We start from the raw sequence: 24,082 nt of genomic DNA, 5'->3' as shown, positions 1-24,082 counted from the left end.
TGATGGACCTTGATTGATGGTGGAACACCAAAGCAAAGATTTCACACATTTTGATCCACATTATTGGCTAGGGTTTAAACATTGGGGATGCAAGAGTTAGCCTTGCTGCTAACTCAAAAAAGATGGATATAGATTTAACCCCCCCCTGAATCTTCTAAGGTTATTTTCAAGAGCTATGGGAACTAAGCCTACTAAGGTCAGAAGGAAACAACTAGTATGTCTGTTCATCTTAACATCAGCAGTAAAATGGGGTGAAGCATACAGAGAAGTTTCTATGGTGGGAAAATAGCAAACATGTCCTGAGCTAGCCAGATCATCTAGAAAAGAACTGCTCTGGGCTTAACAGGTCAATCAATGTCTAGGTAGCCCCAACTTATGAACATATAACTGTCTTTTGAAAAGGTGGAAGCACAATAAAATGAAGACCCACATGTGCACTTTTACAATTGATGGTCCTAGAGCCTGAGATATCTATTAATTCATGATTGTTATCTTTTAGCCAAAAGGTAAAAGACTCACCAGTATGCCCTTCACGTTCGGTGGCATTTCCTCGATGCAAAGAATTCTGTGCTATTTTGTTTTTCATGTACCCTTTTTTAAAGCTTACTGTTTGGTGATTTATTGTACTTTGCCCAATACTGAGATGAATGAATAAAGACTTTAGGGGAAGAAGGGTTCTCCAGCTTGAGGGTTTTGAGGTATTCATTTGCAAACTGTGATCATAACTTCAACATGAACAAATGCAGATTTTGTGGGGGAGGGGAGGAAAGTGGATTGGAACTTATCCTGAAAGGCATTTGATTCAGGAACTAGTACTTGAGATGTAGAAGTGGTTGCTCTAACACTCAAAGGGGCATTCCCTTTTTTCCACTCAGTTCCCTGACCTGAAACAGAACTGTGCTTCAAATGGACTCTTCCACTAGTACATTCTGTACCACTATAATCAAGTTTATCTCGCTTGTCAGCACTGTGATTATGGTGCTTAGCAACATAAAGATGCATCTTTACACCCTATGAATGGGTTCTTTGGCACTGTCATGTGCTTTTATTTTGCAGTGTGAGGGGTGGTTAGGGGGGCTGGAAATTCACCGTATCTCTAGCCCCCCCCCCCCATGAATTTGTGTGGGTGGGGGGTCTGCCGAACCTCCAGCCCCTATGTCGCTGGCTTGAAGTGGGGGGGGGGGGGGTATGGGGGGCCTGCTAGCATACAAATGCAAGCTAGACAGGGCTCACCATTCCTAACCAATGCTCTGCAAACCCTAATGCTAGCTCAGAGCTGGCATAGGGTTTGTTGCAGACAGCACACCAATGTTAGGTGGCTGCCCGCTGATCACTGGGGAGGGATAATAAAATGTCTGTTTAGCATGGCATTTGCATGCTACTTGCGATCAGAGCCCGCAAGCGCATTGTGTCTTGCATTTGGGGGCGGTAACAAATATGGGCGCTAGTATGGCGCTAATAGCCTCTAGTGCCCGTGTTTACGTCTAGTCATCTGCCCATGAGGGTCTTAGTGAAGAACTTGTGTTTTGGTACCAAAGATGCCAGAGGCATAGAGGCTTTCTCTCCATTGGAGAGTTACTGTGCTGCTTTGATAGTCTGCCCTCTGGAGGTTTTAAAGAGAAGCTTACCCCATCAATGCTTGATATCTTGTAACCTTGGGTAAGCCACTTCACCCTCCATGGCCTCCAGATATGAGAAAACACATGCAAAGAAGATCTATAAAGTATGTGTGATTTATTAAATGCCAATTATACATATATGTCACTAGACTAATGCACGTGTGTGTGTATATGCCAAAATTCTGCCTAAGTGCTATTCTGTAAATATGTATCTTATAGGTATGTGGATGGGACTCACATGCATAGCTCAGGCACTTAAGCACATATATGCCAGAGCTCTATTGTTATTTATTTTTGATATACCATACTCTGCCAAGTGTCAAATCTCTATGGCAAGTACTCATGCCTAAATTATAGGTGTGTAGTCTTAGTATTATGTTAGTATTCTATAAAGGAAAAGTGGCTACATTCTTTTATAGAATATGTGCCAACCATAGGCCCTGTTATAGAATTGCCTCTTTGAAGTACCTGAATGTAACTCACTTTGAACTAATATTGAAAAGGCATGAACTAAATCAAAATCCCCTTTTTTGTGTACGTCATATTTGAACGTCTACCACTGGGCCTGCAAGGAGCCAAGCATTTCCTACAGCTATGCCTGAAATGGTCATTTTTCTTTTACATATGGGGCAGCACTTGAATTCTACTTTCTTTTTAGAACCAGTGAAATAGTGAGAAGCCAAATCAAACTGGAGGAAAGTAAGGATGGGAAAAAGAAAAGAAATATGTAGCTTCAGTGAGATAAAGATAAAGCATGATTTTGCGCTCTGAAAAATAATTATGTTCACTGGAGTGAGTAAAATGTACTAAGACCGCTAAGAAGCAGGTGGATGTACAGAAACACTTGCATAGGCTCAGAAAGCAGATCCATCTCCGCATCATCAGATGACACAACTCACATGTGTGGCTGACGTTATCCTAATTTTTGACAGTCAAATGCAAGGTGCTCTGCAAGCTTTGTCTGCATGTGTATGACCCAGACCCCTTTGGATGATGTCATGCATTTGTGAGGGCTGTATATTCTGCTTGCCCTCAGGGAATGACTAAGGTATAGTAAGAACTTAAATCTCATAGCAACATTATGCACTGGACAAAGTCCAGCAGCTTTTGTGCTCTTAACATTTTTTAAAATAAAGACTTATTTCAAAATTGACAGGAGCGTCCGTTCTCTGATATAAGGCACTAATTCTTCTTTCCCCAAGAACTTTGGCAGTACCTGCCAAGAATGGTTGTGCCTACTTGTGGCCAGGTCAGTACTGGGAACTGATTCTCACACAAGGCAGGAATGCCTACTCTGCAGTGTTATTTTTTCAAACTCACAACTATTTCAATGTAATGCTGGGATTAGTATTTTCACTTGGGGCTTCCAACTTTGGGTTATAAAAGATTAAAAAAAGAATCCCAAAACAACAAAAAACCCTTATAGAACAAACCTAATGGGGAAATGACCAGTTGTAACTAATAAACCTTGAAAACTGTATCCTCCAGTGGCCATTCGATAACCTCACCTAGCATCTGCTATTGCGGGTGGATGACATAGGGGCCTCTGCCACAGCAGTGTCATTATGCAGCCTTTGAGTCTCGTGTCTTTACTCCGGCCATGTTCTGTTGCTTTCCCTGACTCTTGAAAAGGGTTTAACATAACTGACACTTGTGTTTTGAACCCTTTTGCAGAGCTGGAGAAGCAGCATAGATCTGTGAGAGCAAAGAGACACTCCCACGGCCCTTGACCTAGGTAGGGAAGATGGAACTGGGAAAAATGAAGGCTGATACTAGAAGGAGGAGGACTTAGAGAAAGGGCCAATGATGTAAAACTGGATTTGGGCATTGAATGGAACCCAACTAAAAAGTCAATAACAAATCTCTATTTTTCTCACCCTGGGAAAGTACCTCATTGCCTCAGATAGGCCCTAAAATTCCAAATGATAAACATCTAGGATCAGATGCCCTATTTATAGCACAATACCTAAACCAAAACAAGATTCCTGTCTGAAATAGTTTGCACACAAATAAAGGGAGCTAAAATGTAGTTTTATGTACTACATTCATGCAGAGTGGAGGAGTGGCCTAGTGGTTAGGGTGGTGGACTTTGGTCCTGGGGAACTGAGTTCAATTCCCACTTCAGGCACAGGCAGCTCCTTGTGACTCTGGGCAAGTCACTTAACCCTCCATTGCCCCATGTAAGCCGCATTGAGCCTGCCATGAGTGGGAAAGCGCAGGGTACAAATGTAACAAAAATCAAATAGATACTATTGGAGATTCTACTTGGAGTGTTGCTACTATTGGAGATTCTACTACTACTACTACTTGACATTTCTAAATTCTACATGGAATGTTGCTATTCCACTAGCAACATTCCATGTAGAAGGCTGCGCAGGCTTCTGTTTCTGTGAGTCTGACATCCTGCAAGTACGTGCAGGACGTCAGACTCACAGAAGCAGAAGCCTGTGCGGCCATATTGGTGATCTGCAAGGGCCGACTTCTACATGGAATATTGCTAGTGGAATAGCAACATTCCATGTAGAATCTCAAATAGTAGCAACAGTGGAGGAGTGGCCTAGTGGTTAGGGTGGTGGACTTTGGTCCTGAGAAACTGAGTTCAATTCCCACTTCAGGCACAGGCAGCTCCTTGTGACTCTGGGCAAGTCACTTAACCCTCCATTGCCCCATGTAAGCCGCATTGAGCCTGCCATGAGTGGGAAAGCGCAGGGTACATATGTAACAAAAATAAAATAGATACTATTGGAGATTCTACATGGAATGTTGCTACTATTTGAGATTCTACATGGAATTTTGCTATTCCACTAGCAACATTCCATGTAGAAGGCTGCGCAGGCTTCTGCTTCTGTGAGTCTGACGTCCTGCACTTATAGAAGCCTGCGCGGCCACATTGGTGATCTGCAAGGGCTGACTTCGCTAGTGGAATAGCAACATTCCATGTAGAATCTCAAATAGTAGCAACAGTGGAGGAGTGGCCTAGTGGTTAGGGTGGTGGACTTTGGTCCTGGGGAACTGAGGAACTGAATTCGATTCCCACTTCAGGCACAGGCAGCTCCTTGTGACTCTGGGCAAGTCACTTAACCCTCCATTGCCCCATGTAAGCCGCATTGAGCCTGCCATGAGTGGGAAAGCGCGGGGTACAAATGTAACAAAAAAAAAATTGCTGTCAGCTTAATCTTTGGCCACTGAGAAATGTCAATCCAATTCTACTCTAGTAGAACAATAGTTACCACAGTGAGGTGCTGTCGGTCTGAACTATAATTATAAGGTCCTGGGGTTGACTGTACATGCAGCACTACTGTAGAGTTTTCCAAACCTGTCTTGGAAGACCCCAGGCCAGGTGGGGTTTTCAGGATATCTACAATGAATATGAATGAGACAGACTTGCATGCAGCAGAGAAGTGCATGAAGATCTACCTCATGAATATTTATTGTGGATATCCTAAAAACTTGAATGGCTAGGGGTTTCCCCAGAACATGACTGGGAACCTCTGAGAAAAGAAGTGGTGAAAATCAAAGGGAATGGAAACATAGGGGTTCTAAAACCCTAGAAGCAAAAACAACAAAAACCCAGTGGAGATAACCAAGGACCAGTGCAGAGCCAAAACAGTTTCTTGATAAACTTTAATTAAAGAAAATAATTTGCAGACAATGACAGGGACTCAACATGGGCCATATTTCGGCTACAGTGCCTGCATCTAAAGTTCACAAAGCATAGCAGAAAACCTTTGTTTGGGAACTTAAAAACTCTCTTTTCTAAAGGAGAAAGAAAGCGAGTCAACATCAGGGGATATGTTGCTGTACTGATTCTACTGAATGCTGATTATTTATAAGGATTTATTTACTGCCTTTTTGAAGGAAGTCACTCATATTGTCTCACTTTCTGCTATGCTTTGTGAGCTTTAAACAACTTTGTGCATGTAATACATACACATTTCAACTTGTGTACTGTGGACTCTTGATGCAGGCACTCTAGTCGAAATACAGCCCATGTCAAGTCCCTGTCATTGCCTGTCAATTATTTTCATTAATTAAAGTTTATCAAGAGACTGTTTTGGTTCTGAACTGGTTCTTGGTTATTTCCGCTGTTTTTTTGCTTCTGTTTTCTACCCATGGAGATCGATCCTTCTGTTTTTCTAAAACCCTAGAACATATTTACAAACATCCTTTCTTTTTTGTTCATTCCCTTTCATTTCCATCATTCTTTTCCTCTGGTTCTCCCTTTTGTGCTAAGCCGTGCTGCTTTTTTTATTTAGTAAATTATTACATACAGTACAGGAATATATGACATACACATTTCTGGGCAGATCTGCAGGCATGGAACATACCACAGAAATAGTTTAAATATGTAATCTTGTCTTACAAACAACTGGGTAGCGTTGCAGGAATGAAGCATCCAGGAAGGCTTAATGGTTGGCTCTCTCACTGACCACATCCTGCAGCCGTTTCAGCAAAACATCATCTTTCTCTGGGCAAAGTCGCTTTTCAGGTGATTCTGAGTCGCTGTCGATAGTTAATGCTCGTTTCTTACTCCGTTGATCACCCTGTTTAATCATGTTGTTGATGTCCTTCAGACTCTGTACAGAAAGACAATTATACTAGTGCAAAGTACTATACACAGCTGCTAGACATTAAAGTTGCAGAAGATTTCTGAACAGTTAATGAAGACAAGTCCAAATCCTGCATATTAAGGTACCCACACTGCACTAAGGTGGGTACCCACTGTATTAAAATTTATCTCCGAGCCTACTACAATGGAACAATCTGGTTCACAACTAATAACAGAGAATCATAAGATAGGCAGACTTTTAGCATGCCACCGTTAATTCTGTTTTGAGCAGCTGGATTTGAGTGATGTGTTTAGTATGCTGTTATGTTTACCCTTTCCCAATTTAAATAATGAGATACCACACTATGTATACCTACAGTGAAATATGAATTAATAACTATAACCATACAATGACCTTTCTTTCAGTGATCACTGTTACACTGAATGCCTAGGGACTGACAGATTAGTACATTTATTACAACCCAAAACCATGCGACTGCAACTCGAATACTGTGTGCAATTCTGGTCACCACATCTCAAAAAAGATATAGCGGAATTAAAAAAGGTACAGAGAAAGGCAATGAAAATGATAAAGGGGATGGGGCATAAAAACATATGAGGAAAGGTTCTAGCATCTCGCCCTTGGGATACTAAAGCATGGGTCTTTTGAGGGCAGATTTGACCACTAAAGAATGGTGTGACAGCTGCTGCTTCTCAAATCCAGAAGCCTTTTGAACTCTAAACACAACAGTTCACTTTCCTAGGCACAAGCTGCACAGCAAAGGGTTTCCCAATTACTCATCTGTGCTGCTCGAAGAATGAGGTGCACAGATATTGTCACAGCTTCCTTAGGGAGGTCCTCAAAATCAAGGATGTTCAAAGTTCAGGCCTGGGCTTGTCCTCAACCTCCAAATCAAAAGGGATGACCGTAGCCAGCTCTCTGAAAAAACTAACAAAAGAAGAGCTCCTCTGGGGTACACTTCCTGAAGGGTGACCACAGGAGCCCTCCTCTGGTTCAACCTCAGATGCCCAAGAGTGGTCTGAGCCAGACTCAGCAAAATGTGGAGTTTGTGTCCACCTTGGTCTACTGGAATGAAGTACAGACTCTGTGCAAGAATGCCAAGGGACAGGCTCATTCTTGGATAATTGGGGGGGGGGGGGGGGGGGGGACTTTTGCTCTCTCGATGGGCTGGAGAGAAGCACCACCTCCTCCAATTTACTCTAGGACCTTGCAAAGCACTGGTGTCGACAAACAGGCAACAGACAGAGCATATGCCTTTAGGATTGGTTGGGTGGAGCCATGTTAAGCACTGATGCTCTCAAGGCTTTGCCATCGCACCAAGCCAATGTCCATTCCAACTCCTCCTGCCAAGAGGGCCTGAAGCCACCCCTTGGGGGTAGGCATCAGTAAAGGCAGAGTCGACGTTCGTGCAGGGACAGCCTGTCAGTCCTTGAGAGTTAAACCAGCGAGGTACTTGTGACCTGGATTGGCCACTGTTGGAAGCAAGATACTGGGCTAGATGGACCATTGGTCTGACCCAGCATGGCTATTCTTATGTTCTTAAGAGGTTTTCAGGATATCCCTAATGAATATATTTCAATGAATAGATATATTGTTGATTCTACCTTCTATCTATTTACTCAAAACTAAAAAATCACTTTAAATTTTAAAATGATGCTACCATAATATCAAAATTTTAAAGTGATTTTTTTAGATATGAGTAAATAGATTAGGAAGTAGAATCAACAATATATTTATTCATTGGGATTGAATTTGTTGATATATAATATTGGATTAGCCCAGTTAAAGGAATGGAGTTTGAGATCCTTTGTCTAAATCATCTTCTCTTAAAACTTATTTTAAGTTCTTGGTTATTTCCGCTGTTTTTTTGCTTCTGTTTTCTACCCATGGAGATCGATCCTTCTGTTTTTCTAAATACAATATTTACAATCTGCTCAAGCCATAAGACAAAAGGACCTCATTTTAACATTTTGAGGTCCTTTTGTCTTATGGCTTGAGCAGATTGCATGTCTTCCTGTGTGCTGAAGAAGGATGGACAGTCCTGCTCATGAACACACCTATTACTACACCTCAGCTTCATATGTAATCTACAAAATGTACTTGACTGAATCTGACATATCAGATGTAATATACCCTTGACAAGTAGAGAAGGCACATGGCACATATTTTTAAATATCTTCAAACATTATGCTGAAACAAAAATTGAAGAATAAACCAGTCTAACACTTTCTCCTCTTTGCAACACTAGCAGTACAGCATTGTCCTACCTTAGAAGGGCTCCCATTGAATTTGTACAGAAGAGCAGTCCTTGGTGTCAGGCAAGAGCCATTCTTGTGTGGTGAAATGTAGATTGAATGCTGCTGAGAGACTCGCCGAGGAGACAGAGGCTGCTGTTTTATATTCGGAAAAGGAGACAAGGGTGGAGCCACCACCTTAAAGAAATCCAAGAAAGAGGTGAGAAAGTTTTTAAAGTCCAGAATAAAAGCTAAATACCATCACTTTAGGAGAGCAATTTCAAGAACTGTTTGCTTGGATAAATAGCTATTCATCCAGGTGAATACGCTGTCTGAAAACTGACCACCATTTTCTCAAGCAAAATTATGCACAAGGATAAAGTATGATGGCTCTCGAGTGAGGCAACAATACAAGTTGTGTTATATCAAAATAAAGATTTCAAAACCATTTGCCTTGTTTTTAATCCTTTCATGTCTCTCGTTGCCATATGGCAACTGAAGGGTTAAGAGAAAGTTATCAATTGGAAAAAAACTTAGTGCAATCTGTCTGGTTACTTTTTCCCTAGGGCAGTGGTTCCCCCCCCCAATGCAGCATCTCCTCTGTCCCACCCCCCTGCCATGCAGTATTTCCTCTGTCCCACCTCCCTGCCATGCAGTATTTCCTCTGTCTCCCCCTGTAGCATTTATGTTTTCCCTCCCGCCATACAGCATGTCCTCTGTGTCTCCCCCCCCCCCCCCTCCCCACAACCATGAAGGATCTTTTCTTTCTCCCTCTGCCATGCAGTATGTCCTCTGTGTATATCCTCTCCCCCCCCACCATGCAGCATCTTTTCTGTCTCTCCCTGCCATGCAGCATTTTCTCTCTCCCCTGCCATGCAGCATCTTGTCTCCCCCCACCCACAGTTTCTCCTCCGTCTCCCCTTGCAGTATCTCCTCCCTGTCCTCCCCCACCATGCAGCATGTCCTCTGTGTTTGTCTCTCTATGTCCCCTGCCATGCTGCATCTCCTGTCTTCACCCCCACCACATCTTCTCTGTCCTCCCCCTCTCCACCATGCATCTCTTTTTTGACTCCCCCTGCCATGCAGCATTTCAAGTGGCTCAAACAGAGCTTCCATTAGCTGAGTAAGAGTGACATTGAGATCCTATGACACACATAGGGGGGCCTGAGTAATAGCAAATCTCTCATGAAGCTGACAACTAGAAGCTGTACAAAGATGAACTCTAGCAGAGTTAGTTTTGAGTCCAGACTCTGATAAGTGTAAAAGGTATTCAAACAGTTTTTGTGCAGGACAAGAAACAGGATCTAGGTCCCTGAATTCACACCACATGGCAAACCTCTTAGGGGAGTCTTCTGGAAGCAAGCAGGACACTGAAAACACTCTCATGCAGTCGGATAGAATTAACTTCTAACCTCTCAACAACCATGTCATGAGGTTTAGAGACTGGAAGCTGGTATGCAGAAGTGATCCCTTGTTCTTGGTGATAAAGGTCGAAAATACTCCTGCCTCCACGGGTCTCTGGAGGCTAGCTCCAAAAGTAGAGGGAACCATGTCTGCCTCAGCCAGTACGGAGTGATGAGGACCAAGGTCCCTTTGTTCTGCTTGAGTTTCAGTAAAGTTTTCCTTACAAGAGTTATGGGAGGATATGCATACAGACCTCCTGTCCCCAAATGGAGGAGGAAGGCATCCAAGGCTAGTATGCCATGTGATCCCAGTCTAGAGCAGTACTGTGCTGTTCAACTAAGTGACAAACAGATCCACCAAGGGGGTGCCCCACTCTTGTAAGATCTCCGGAGCCACACCCATGTTGAGTGAACACTCTTGCGGCTGAACCACCCTGCTCAGCCTGTCCATCAGAATGTTGTTCTTTTCCACCGGGTAAGTGGCTCTGAGCACTATGTTGTGTTTGGATGCCAAGTCAACAACCCGACTGCTTCCTGAGACAGGAAATACAGCCCCATGCCTCCTGCTTGTTGATAAATTGTTAATTTGGATGAGAATAAATTTGTGAATTAGCCTTTAGAGCATTCCACATGCTTGTAGTTCCAGGAGGTTTATGTGCAACTGTCTCCTGGGAGTGACACTGACCCTGAGTGTGGAAACCATCTGTATGAGCTCCCCATCCGAAGTTGGATGCATCTGTTGTCAACATCTTGTGAGGAGGAATTTGGAATGGAATCCAAATATTGAATGGTGTCATTTTTATTAAAGAGATCTTTACTGCAGCCTGATTGGAGAAAACTGTTCTTACAACTGGATTGGGTAAGCTGCCCCTCAGCATCTGATGTTACTTTACACATAAGGGAGCTACCTTTAGACTGTCTACAGCCTGACAGTAAACAATCAGAAGTCTGGAGCTTTTCAAGTGGTATATGGTATAATTTTTACTCTTGGGTAACTATTTGTGCTCTGATCCTCTGTTTTATTTGCAGTTTATAATCCACGTATTCTGAAGCAGCAAGTCGAAATGCTGGCCACCAGGTGGTGAAGCATGCACAGAAGGCATTACAGCACATTAAGAGTTGGCAGTATTTTGCATTTGGATAAAAAAATACATATGTATTATAGGAGGGTTTTTTTTAGCCAATGATGACAACTAGAGTTCTATTGATATGAGCATTGTTTACTGGAGCCTGTTGAGACTTTTTTCCTCCTACTTGCATTTTTTCAGAATTTGTTCGTGCTGATTGCAAGGATTATTGAAAAGTGTTGAAGTGTACATATACACTGGGGAACTGAGTTTGATTCCCACTTCAGGCACAGGCAGCTCCTTGTGACTCTGGGCAAGTCACTTAACTCTCCCATTGCCCCATGTAAGCCGCATTGAGCCCGCCATGAGTGGGAAAGCACGGGGTACAAATGTAACAAAAAAAAATACTCACTGCTTTGAAGAATTTATTAGTTTCTTGTTATGTGCAGATTTTTTACAAAGTCATATACTCCTCATCTTCAGCGTTGTAGGACCGATGCTCTGGAATAACCTTCTACTCCCTCTGCGAGTAGAATCTTCCTATCAAACTTTTAAATCAATTCTGAAGACACATGTTTTTAGGAAAACTTATGACTCAGCTTAATTGTAGCACTGAGGCTCTGTCTGTGTGATGTGGCTGTGACTCATGGAGAAAACCTTTACTTTCTGTTTGAATTTGTATTCTTTTTTCTCACTTTATTTGTTGTACACTGCTTAGATGGTATATACAATTTTAATAAACTTGGAAACAAAGTTACCTGACTGCTTCCTTTGATGTGCTCTTTACCAGACAATTTTCTAATGAGCGAAACATACGCTCCCAGTCTTTCATGAAGATCCTAGGTGCCAATGCTAGGCCAAAAGGCAGAACGAGATACTGGCGGTGGTGTTTCCCTATTAGAAACCTGAGATACCTCCTGTGACTGGGATGTACCTGGATGTGGGTAAGTGTTCTTGAAGTCCAGAAAACATAGCCAATTGGACCATGTGGATTAAGGGGTCCAGGGTAACAATCCTGAACTTTTCTTTTGCCAAATATTTGTTCAGGGCCCTTAGATCTAGGATAGGACAGAATTCTCCTGCTTTATTGGGGACCAGGAACTACTTGGGAGTAAAATCCTTTCCTTTTTCCTTTGGTGGAATGGGTCTGATTGCATTTGTCTGTAACAGGGAAGAAAGCTCCTGTAAAAGCAATTCCCAGTGCTGAGATCTTAATTTTGACATTCTCAGTGGACAAGGAGTTTTCACACATGAAGGGTGTGTAGCCCATGTGGACTATTTTGAGGACCCACTAGTCTGAGGTTACAAGGAACCACCTCTCTTGGAGAAAACTTCAGTCTCTCTCCTAGGTAGGCTATCCAGAATGGTTACTTTTACCGTGGCTATGCTCTCCTGGAACCAGTCAAAAGCTCGTCCTTTGCTTAGGCTGGGGAGCTGGTTGGAATTTGAGCTCTTTGCTGCCTCGGCCAAGAGTGTGAGTTCTGGGTTGGCTGTGAAGGGTGGGAGAGAGGAGAAAACCTATGCCTTTGAGAGAAGTATGTTCTTTGTCCTGTGCCTGAATATCTCCTGGAAGAGAAGGACACACCAGGAGCAGACTGGGAGAGTGACTTGATGGTTTCAGTTCTCTTCTTGTTGAGGTCCGCCAGCTTCTGAACTGCTAGTTCAAGGTTTGAGGCATGCATCCCAATCCTATGGTGGAGGCCCTGGACATCATATCAAAAGCATTATAGGCTGCTTGTGCCATGTGCTTTCAACGCTCCCATTGCTTAGCTACTAGTTTTCTTCAAATTTTTTTTTTATTCTTGATATACCGCTAAAGGATTAGCGCCATCATAGCAGTTTACTAGCTGGTACAGCTGTACAGCTTGACCTCTGGTAGAGTATCTGCAAACTCCACCACACTGTTCACGAAGGACTTCAAGTACATACTCATAAACAGCTGGTAAGAATGTATGCGGAAAGTTAGAATAGCGTTCTGGAACACTTTTTACCCCAAAGATTCTAGAGTCCTCGCATCCCTCCCTGAGGGTACTGAGGAGTGAGTTCTGGAGCTTTTGGTCTGAGTGGATTTGACTGCCAAGGAGTGATGTGGAAGCTGGAGCTTCGTCAGCGTTCTTATGAACAGGCTGTACAGAGAAAGGGGTCTCCCACTGTTTCATCTGCACAGTCTTGAGAATATTGTGAACGGGCACTGTCACTTCTTCCTTAGAAGGGGTGTCAAAGTCAAATAGCCAACATTTCTGCCCTGGGCTCATCCCAACCTAAATGGGATGGTTTGAACTATCTCCTGGACAACACTGTAAAGAAGAGCTAATAAGAAGGGGAGGGGTCTAATGGGAGAACCAGGGACCCCTCCTCTGAGACCCTTCTGGCTTTTGGTTGGACTCCCATGAGCTGTCCGTATCAGGGTAATACTCTCTTTGAAGGAGTAAACAAACATGTGGACAAAGGGGAGCCGTTTGATATTGTGTATCTGGATTTTCAAAAGGCGTTTGACAAGGTACCACATGAAAGGCTACAGAGGAAATTGGAGGGTCATGGGATAGGAGGAAATGTCCTATTGTGGATTAAAAACTGGTTGAAGGATAGGAAACAGAGAGTGGGGTTAAATGGGCAGTATTCACAATGGAGAAGGGTAGTTAGTGAGGTTCCTTAGGGGTCTGTGCTAGGATCGCTGCTTTTTGATATATTTATAAATGATTTAGAGATGGGAGTAACTAGCGAGGTAATTAAATTTGCTGATGACACAAAGTTATTCAAAGTCGTTAACTCGTGACAGGATTGTGAAAAATTACAGAAGGACCTTACGGGTCTGAAAGAATGGGCGGCTAAATGGCAGATGACGTTTAATGTGAGTAAGTGCAAGGTGATGCATGTGGGAAAAAAGAACCCAAATTATAGCTACGTCATGCAAGGTTCCACTTAGGAGTTACGGACCAAGAAAGGGATCTGGGTGTCATCGTCGATAATACACTGAAACCTTCTGCTCAGTGTGCTGCTGCGGCTAGGAAAGCGAATAGAATGTTGGGTATTATTAGGAAAGGTATGGAAAACAGGTGTGAGGATGTTATAATGCCGTTGTATCGCTCCATGGTACGACCACACCTTGAGTACTGTGTTCAATTCTGGTCGCCGCATCTCAAGAAAGATATAGTAGAATTGGAAAAGGTGCAGCGAAGGGCGACTAAAATGATAGCGGGGATGGGACGACTTCCCTATGAAGAAAGACTAAGGAGGCTAGGGCTATTCAGCTTGGAGAAGAGACGGCTGAGGGGAGACATGATGTAGGTATATAAAATATTGAGTGGAGTGGAACAGGTGGATGTGAAGTGTCTGTTCACGCTTTCCAAAAATACTAGGACTAGGGGGCATGTGATGAAACTACAGTGTAGTAAATTTAAAACAAATCGGAGAAACTTTTTCTTCACCCAACGCATAATTAAACTCTGGAATTCGTTGCCGGAGAACGTGGTGAAGGCGGTTAGCTTGGCAGAGTTTAAAAAGGGGTTAGACGGTTTCCTAAAGGACAAGTCCATAAACCACTACTAAATGGACTTGGGAAAAATCCAGAATTCCAGGAATAACATCTCTCTATATAAAACGCACCTCCAACGTTCTATGAAGCCTCAACAACTCCGAACGTTCCACATGCATGGTGGTGAAACCCGAAATTCACCCATGCCTGATTGCCCCGCCCACGCGTCAAACGTAGTGACATTGAGGGCGAAGCAATCACACACAACAAATCGGATCGCCGAAAACCAGCAAAACAAACCATTGCTAAGCGAAACGTCACCAAAGACGCATCGCAGAACAAGCCAGCTAAGGAGAAACGAGAAAGGCAGAGACAAGAAGACTAAAGGCGGAGAGAAACAATGGACTCCCCCACCCGCTTCCTAAAATCAAGAAAACCATGGCAAGCAGGTACTTCCAAAACCCGATTGAGAACAATGGTTGCGGGGGGAACAAGGGGAGACAGCAAAATCCCAGCCACATCAAACACCCCCCTCCCCCCCCCCCCCCAACATCAACACCTTCGCCACCCCCGCTTTCACTGGAAACGCAGAGCGGCTGCAACAAGCTCCTCACCAATACCAGCGAAAGTGCAGTTACAGCAACCAAAATGCCCCGCCCCCCCGGGACCGCACACAATCACACCTACACCTCCCCCCCCCCGGGGCCGGAACAACGAGATGATAGCGGAGGGGCGCAACTACGAGGAAACAAGAGAAGAGCAGAGTGCAGGAGACTAAAGAAAAGTTGTTTCTAACAGCATTCAGCAAAGCCAGATGTTCTTATATTATTACATAAAAGGACATCTTATAAGGCATTTGTGAGTTTGGCACGAAACCACTCCTTCAAACTTAGACACCCACAAAGCTAGAGAGAAGTAGCATCAGTGAGACTGCATCATGGGGAGTGATTGGCGAGCGAGGGGGGGGGGGGGGGAACTTCAGAGCTTCTTATTTATTTAAGGTGGACCTGCATCAACTTACATGTACTGATCCCATGCTACCTGGCATACCATATATCACAGAGCCGGTGGTGCATTAACTGTCACTCACATACGCACTTGCACATCCTCATTCTCGCACACACAACACACTCTCTCTCTCTCACAGACACACTCCCACCCAGACTCACTCTCTCTCTCTGACACACACACTGTCACAAACACAGTCGCAACCACTCAGTCACACACACACACTTGCACATTCACTCTATCACACACAGTCACTCACACAGACACCCTCTCTAACATACACACTCAGCGGAAAACCTTGCTAGCGCCCGTTTCATTTGAGCCAGGAACGGGCCTTTTCACTAGTGTATATAATGTTTGTACGTTTGGGAAGCTCGCCAGGTGCCCTTGGCCTGGATTGGCCGCTGTCGTGGACAGGATGCTGGGCTCGATGGACCTTTGGTCTTTTCCCAGTGTGGCATTACTTATGTACTTATGTCTGAGTCTGAGCCTGCCTTGATCTACTGGAATCAGGAGTGCTTAGGAATGTAGTCTCTCCTGGGCCCCAAGTGAGCTTTCTCCCCCAAGGGTCTGGAAAGGAGCACTGTTTTGGCCTGGGCCGATACCAATGCCCTTTTGGGCACTGGTGTCGAGGCACGGGTGTGTATCTCCAGTATGGGCTGGAGTGGCACCAGGGTTGACAGAGATGCCCTCAAAGCCTCGATGTTCCATTGAGCCAGGATACGATCCAGCTTCTCCTGAAACATGACCCAGAACTTTTCGTCGAGGGCAGATACTGGGAAAGGCTGGGCCAGGGCTAGTGTGTCCAGGTTCATAGAAGGTACTGAGGTTGAATTGGAGGTCTAGTCCCGACACAAAGTAGGTTGATGTATCAGTGCCAAATCCATAAAGGAGCAGCCCTCACTGTGCCGCTGCTTCCTGGGTACCAAAGTCAATGCCCTGGAGCTCCTGGCGCCGTATCTTGAAGAGGACCAATGTCAGTGCTTCTTGACCTCTGCCCGATGCCCAGCATTTAAGATCCTTGGTGCCCATGAGGATGATGTCAAATCCTTACACGTCCCCAGTGCCAAACCAAAGAAACTCAGTCCCGATGAGCACTAGCGATGCTTGAAGCTGAGGTAGGTGGAAAGCTCCCCCATGCTTCCCATGACGTTGGTGCCGGGCAAAATGGTAGAGACTATTATAAAGAACAAAATTACTGAGCATATTCAAAAGCATGGATTAATGAGACAAAGCCAACATGGATTTAGTGAAGGGAAATCTTGCCTCACCAATCTATTACATTTCTTTGAAGGGGCAAACAAACATGTGGATAAAGGTGAGCCGGTTGATATTGTGTATCTGGATTTTCAAATGCTTTTGACAAAGTACCCATGACTCTCAGAAATTGGAGAGTCATGGGATAGGAGGTAGTGTTCTATTGTGGATTAAAAACTGGTTAAAAGATAGAAAACAGAGAGTACATAAGTAATGCCACACTGGAAAAAGACCAAGGGTCCATCGAGCCCAGCATCCCTACTACTACTATTTAGCATTTTTATAGCGCTACAAGGTGTACGCAGCGCTGCACAAACATAGAAGACAGACAGTCCCCGCTAAAAGAGCTTACAATCTAATAGACAAAAATAAAGTAAGCAAATCAAATCAATTAATGTGTGTACAGGAAGGAGGAGAGGAGGGTAGGTGGAGGCGAGTGGTTACAAGTGGTTACGAGCCAAAAGCAATGTTAAAGAGGTGGGCTTTCAGTCTAGATTTAAAGGTGGCCAAGGAAGGGGCAAGACGTAGGGGCTCAGGAAGTTTATTTCAGGCGTAGGGTGCAGCGAGACAGAAGGCGCGAAGTCTGGAGTTGGCAGTAATGGAGAAGGGAACAGGTAAGAAGGATTTATCCATGGAGTTGAGTGCACGGGAAGGGGTGTAGGGAAAGACGAGCGTGGAGAGATACTGGGGAGCAACAGAGTGAGTACATTTATAGGTTAGTAGAAGAAGTTTGAACAGGATGCGAAAACGGATAGGGAGCCAGTGAAGCGACTTGAGGAGAGGGGTAGTACGAGTAAAGTGACCCTGGCGGAAGACGAGACGGGCAGCAGAGTTTTGAACCGATTGGAGAGGGGAGAGGTGACGACACAAAGCTATTCAAAGTTGTTAAATCGCAAAAGGATTGTGAAAAATTACAAGAGGACCTTACGAGGCTGGGTGTCCAAATGGCAGATGACGTTTAATGTGAGCAAGTGCAAAGTGATGCATGTGGGAAAGAGGAACCCGAATTACAGCTACGTAACGCAAGGTTGCACATTAGGAGTCACCAACCAAGAAAGGGATCTAGGTGTTAGATTGTAAGCTCTGTCGAGCAGGGACTGTCTCTTCATGTTCAAGTGTACAGCGCTGCGTACGTCTAGTAGCGCTTTAGAAATGATAAGTAGTAGTAGTAGTGTTGTCGTCGATGATACATTGAAACCTTCTGCTCAGTGTGCTGCGGCGGCTAAGAAAGCAAATAGAATGTTAGGTATTATTAGGAAAGGAATGGAAAACAAAAATGAGGACGTTATTAATGCCTTTGTATTGGTCCATGAAGCGACTGCACCTCAAATATTGTGTTCAATTCTGGTCACCGCATCTTAAAAAAGATATAGTGGAATTAGAAAAGGTACAGAGAAGGGTGACAAAAATGATAAAGTGGATGAGACGACTTCCCTATGAGGAAAGGCTAAAGCGGCTAGTGCTCTTCAGTTTGGAGAAGACGGCTGAGGGGAGATACGACAGAGGTCTACAAAATGATGAGTGGAATGGAACGGGTAGATGTGAAACATCTGTTTACTCTTTCCAAAAATACCGGGACTAGGGGTCATGCGATGAAGCTACAAAGTAGTAAATTTAAAACGAATCTGAGAAAATGTTTCTTCACTCAACGTGTAATTAAACTCTGGAATTCGTTGCCAGAGAATGTGGTTAGCTTACCGGGGTTTAAAAAAGGTTTGGATGGTTTTCTAAAGGAAAAGTCCCTAGACCATTATTAAAATGGACTTGGGGGAAAATCCACTGCTTATTTCTGGGATAAGCAGCATAAAATGTTTTGTACTGTTTTGGGATGTTGCCAGGTATTTGTGACCTGGATTGGCCACTGTTGGAAACAGGATGCTGGGCTTGATGGACCTTTGGTCTGTCCCAGTATGGCAATACTTAAGTACTTTAGTTTTCCCAAGTTTCCGACACTTGGGAGGAAATAGGAGAAGGTCCCACGCAGCACTTACAAACAGAAAAAGACACAGGAGAGATGATGGGAAGGCCAAAACGTCTTGCAAAACCAGGCACACTCTGAGGAAATGACCTAGGTACATCAGCTCCGCTCCATGGAAAAATGCAGTCTGCCTTGGCCCTCGCGGTGCTTGCAGGTGAGGTGTGTGTGCATGCATGGTTAAGCTTCCAAAAACTTCTGGAATTAGAAACTGTGGAACGCATCCACATCAGGGTCTGTTGGATAACGTCATCCATTTGTGGAATTACCGTGTTCTGCTTGTCCTTGGAGAAAATAGCATACATATACAGTATGACACATTCAGCAGTATGTGCATAACTTTACTCTTCACATTTGCCCACATCAAAATAGGCACAAAATGCACCAGTACTTTTAAAGTTTGCAGTTAATTACAATTTTCAAAGAAAAATAATAATCAGCATATGAGCTAAGTAGGCTATTTGAAAATATCTCACAGAATATCTGAATTACTAGGTGCAAACATACAGCAGCTCACATTAACAGCATTTCACATACCATGTTATCCTGGATGGAAAATGAGTACTTTAGTGCAAAGAATTTCATTTTTGCCACATAGATGGCATTGTAAAATGTGATCAGATCACCCCTCTCCTCCTTTCTTTGCTCACTGGAGCTCTCTGGTGACTTCCTCTGCGACGAACAGCAAGCACTACCATCAGATACTGTTGAAGTAATGGGGAGATGTATTTAAAGCAAATCCCTTCGGCAGTCTGAATGACAGCATTACCTATTTCTTTAAAAATATAAACTCATCCTGGCAGCTGGACAGATCAATAGATAATAATCTGGGCTACGGCTCCTACTTTGAAATGATATGGTATGAAGTGGAAACTATTTTCAGATCTACAGCCATTTAGACTTAGCCCTTCCCCTTCATAGCCACTAATCCCAGAGCAAAGGTCATTTTATTAGGATTGACATCCAATCTTATCACTCCTTACTCCCCTGAATCTCACTACTGACACCACTGGTGCTAGCCCTAGCCCAGGAGTAGTGGTAGCTGCCAGCAATAATAGAAGGAATTATATATCAATATACGATCAGAACCTGTGCCCCCAACCCTTGCTTTTACCACTGTCACTGAAACAAAACCATCCTATGCACAATTAGTGATAAAGATCATGGGGAAGAAAGGTAGACCCACTCTATCTAGCTCATTCAATCCCTTCATTCCTGGTCAGAGATGACAGTCTCTTAGTTAAGGAAAATTAAGTAACTGATTCCTAATTATCATCTACAGAACAGCATTGGAAATGACTGCATGTTAAGAGGTTGCTGAAGGATTTGGGGTAGAGACTGAGGAAAGGGAGAACACTACAGTTTGCATATGACTCCACAGATTAAATGTGAATACAAACCAGAATCTTCCATCTCCACATTCAAGTCTATATTTGCATTATCTTTAATGACTTCTTCGGAAGCTGTTTTCAACAAAACACTTCTGTAAACCTGGAATGAGAGTGTGATATTTTTAATCACATCTAGCAATAGTTATGCAAATAAAACTTGGGTTTATAGGCACTCTGGATAATGCCTCATAGTGCACCATCTTTGGCCTAAGAACTAGATGGTGGAATCACTGAGAACCGAAATGAATGTCCATTAAATTTTATCATAACCAAGGTGAAATTAGGCCTTACCTGCTAATTTTCTTTCCTCTAGACCCTCCAGACCAGTCAAGACGCTTGGGCTATGCATGCCTACCAGCAGAGGGAGACTGAGAACACAAACTTAAAGCAGTATAAGCTACCTGCCAACCCCCAAGCAGCCAGTAAACCAGTAACAAAGCAAAAAGAAACAACAAACATAGCAGAAAAGACATAGAACCCTGTACTCAGAAATGAAAACAATAAGTGCTTCTGTTGACTGAACGCAAAAGCGCTGCGGTCGCCCCTAATAAAGCAGAGGCTATTACCACTGAACTTCCGAAAAGGGAAGTTCAAAAAACAAAAGACCTATCAACAGTAGCAACACCAAGGCAGGAAACCAAACTACTTAGCAGACCACTCTACACTAAAAACATATCGGGAGGGTTATTGACCGGTCTGGAGGGTCTAGAGGAAAGACAATTAGCAGGTAAGGCCTAATTTCACCTTCCTCATCAACCCTCCAGACCGGTCAAGACGCTTGGGAAGTACCAAAGCAGTAAACAGTCTAAGGGCAGGAACCTCGAAAACCAGAAGTCAAAACTGCCGCACCAAAACTTGCATCCTCTCTAGCCTGCACATCAATCCTATAATGATTCACAAAAGAATGCAAAGAGGACCAGACAGCCCCCCTGCAAATATCTTGAGGAGGAATCAAAGTACTTTCAGCCCAGGAGGAAGCCACCCCGAGTAGAATGTGCCTTAAATATTGAAGGCACGTCACGCCCCTTGAGCAAATACGCCAAAGAAACCGCCTCTTTCAACCATCTGGAGATTGTTGCTTTAGATGCTGCAGCTCCCTTTTTAGGTTCTCCATACAACACAAACCTATCAGAGGCCCGAAAACCTTGAGTCCTTGACAAATAGGATCGCAAAACTCGACAAACATCCAGTTTAGCCAAACGGCGTTGAGACGAATTCCCCGACCTATCGCCCAAAACCGGCAGAGAAATGTCCTGATTCACATGAAAGGAGATAAGATGATACCTTTTTTATTGGACATAACTTAATACATTTCTTGATTAGCTTTCGAAGGTTGCCCTTCTTCCTCAGATCGGAAAAGGGCAACCTTCGAAAGCTAATCAAGAAATGTATTAAGTTATGTCCAATAAAAAAGGTATCTTATTTTCTTTTCCATGTTTTATTTTGTTTGATTTCTATTGATAACCTTAAGAGTGGACTAACACGGCTACCACACTCCTCTACATGAAAGGAGGAAACCACCTTGGGCAAAAAAGATGGGACAGGCTTTAGAGACATCTTTTCCTTAGAAAAAGTCAAAAAAGGAGCACAACAAGACAAGGCCTGCAGCTCCGAAATCCGCCGAGCCGAAGCAATTGCCACTAAAAACACAGTCTTCAGAGTGAGATCCTTAAAAGTACTAGAAACCAAAGGCTCAAACGGAGGACTGACCAACACCTCCATTATGAGATTCAAATCCCACGGAGGAACTAGCTGATGCCGCGGTGGACGAATGATCTTTACTTCTTTCAAAAAACAAACTACGTCCGGAGAAGAGGCTAAGGATAACCCCTGTATCTTTCCTCGAAAACAAGCCAAAGCTGCCACCTGTACTTCAACGAGGAAGAGCTAAACCTCTATCCAACCCATCTTGCAAAAATTTCTAACACCTCCGGAACAGAAACACGCCAAGGAGAATAGAATGCTCCTGACACCAATTCTCAAAAATTCTCCACATGCGAATATAAGTGAAGGAAGTGGACCAACTCTTCCAGAAACAGCGGACCCTGAACCACTAGACGCACTAGGTCTCCGTACCACGGACGATGAGGCCAATTGGGAGCTACCAGAATTACTGTGCCTAAGTGCCTCTCTATCCCCAAAATCACTGCCCTCGTCCTCCAAATGCTGAAATGACAATAATTCAGAGTCTTCGGACCCCTCAAAATGAGGGCGTTTAGGAAGTGAGGGACCTACTCCTTTCTGATTATCTACCTGCTGAGAACCAGACTTCCACGCCTGGAACATTGACTATACAAATTCAGGAGGAAAACCCATACCCCCTGCGCACTCAGAAGGTCCTCCTAAGTTCAGCCCTGAACCATCCTGCACTGGTAAAGGAGAATTCGCTACGCTGGAGGAATCCAAGATGGCTCCCGCCAAACATTGGAACCGCTACCGCACTCCGAATGCAATGTGGCAGTAACCGGACCCGATCCCAGAAATCTCCGCGGGATAAACACTGAAGGCAAAGAGAGAGACGGCTTTTGGCTCCCTGCAGAGCCTGCACTGCGCCCCCGGCGTGTCTACACCTCGGCGCACACAGAAGCAGCAACGAGAAGGTTTTCCCGCCGACATCATACAAGGGAAAAGGAGGTAAGCAACCGAACAGGCAGCCGAATCCCCATTCACTCTCTCACACAAACGCCTTGTAGTGCTCCTAGTCAGCCCCAAAAGAAAGAAACCAAGCGTTCCTGGTTCTCTTATCTTTTTTTTTTTTTCACAACTTTAACCTCCCAGCCCAGTTGCTGCTAGCTGAGAAGGGCTATGGCTCTCAAGGTTCCTGCTACCATACAGGAACCGAGGCACAGGGCTGACTGCTCAGAAGAGATCAGGCAGGGGGAGGAGACCCGACACCGGGTGTGACACCCCAGGGAAACAGGGAGCCCACACCGGACCCACTTCCCCAAAGCACACAGAAACTAAGTACAGGGTGCAAATTAGAACAGAAAAGCCTAAAAGAACCACTTCTAAGCCTACCAGACCAGACTGACTGCTCAGGCTGCACGTCTACCCTCTGATGGAGACTGAGAATTACTGGCTGCTTGGGGGTTGGCAGGTAGCTTATACTGCATTAAGTTTTAGTGTTCTCAGTCTCCCTCTGCTAGTATGGTGCATAACCCAAGCGTCTGACCGGTCTGGAGGGTCGATGAGGAATATATGTTAAATATGGTTTGAGCCAAAAAAGAATAAGAATATAAGAAGTACCATACTGGATTAGACCAAAAGTAAATCAATTCTAGCATTTTGTCTCCAATGCTGGCCATTCCTGGTCACTTGGCAGTACCTAGCAGTTTCTAGAGCGTAAAAGTTCTGCAAACTCTGACAATCCCTTGTACTATTTTTATTTATTTATTGGAATTTATTAAGCCCTACAGGTGAAAGGCTGTACATCCATGTACCAATTCTTGAATCTTCACCTCTAAGACAGAATTATTAAGTATGTCTGTGCTAACCCTTGTTACATTTTGAGCTAAAGAAGAAAGGTAGAATAGGTTAAAAACTTAATTTTCGCCAATAAATAAGTTTGCTTTAACTGCTTTTATAAGGAGATTCACCCAAGGTGGTGTGGTGTACAGTAGGTAACAGGTGTTCTTCGTGGACATCAGGATAATGCAGACACACTTGGTAGCCTTCTCTGTGGCATGGTTATCTTGACAGCATAGAGGTCCTTTTACTAAGCTGCATTAGGTGCTAATGCACGCCTAATGAAGCTTTCAATGGCATACCACAAGACATACTTGGGCATCCTCTGGTAACTCTCAGGAGTAGCCTCCATGCTCTGGAATTTATTCCCAGAGGGGTTACTGTCTAACTACCTCTACCTCAGGAAGTAGGTGAAAACCTAGCTCTTCTCCCAAAACTTTAATACATAGGTTGACTATACACCACTCTGCACCTAGACTAGATTGTTACACACACTGTAACTTTGACCAGTTCCTTATATCTTGTTTAACTGTACAAAGAACTTGCCTTGAGTTAAGCCACCCTTCTGTTTTTCCTAACTGACTCTGTACCACCCAACTTGTCCCCACCTATATCTG

General features: G+C 43.9%; 1 protein-coding gene across 1 annotated transcript in view; it reads right to left on the bottom strand.

The window, feature by feature from the left end:
- Nucleotides 1–4,782: 4,782 nt before the first annotated feature.
- Nucleotides 4,783–24,082, bottom strand: part of RBL1 (RB transcriptional corepressor like 1) — a 389,513-nt gene continuing 370,213 nt past the window's right edge. The window contains 4 exon segments of the mRNA XM_030211607.1: nucleotides 4,783–6,196; nucleotides 8,458–8,622; nucleotides 19,147–19,313; nucleotides 20,010–20,100. Of these exon segments, the coding sequence (XP_030067467.1) occupies nucleotides 6,026–6,196; nucleotides 8,458–8,622; nucleotides 19,147–19,313; nucleotides 20,010–20,100 (594 nt within the window). The 3' untranslated portion in view covers nucleotides 4,783–6,025.

This window comes from Microcaecilia unicolor, chromosome 8, assembly GCF_901765095.1.
Source record: "Microcaecilia unicolor chromosome 8, aMicUni1.1, whole genome shotgun sequence".
Taxonomy (NCBI): domain Eukaryota; kingdom Metazoa; phylum Chordata; class Amphibia; order Gymnophiona; family Siphonopidae; genus Microcaecilia; species Microcaecilia unicolor.
Note: the sequence above shows the minus strand (reverse complement) of the source record. Positions and strands in the feature narration are given on the sequence as shown.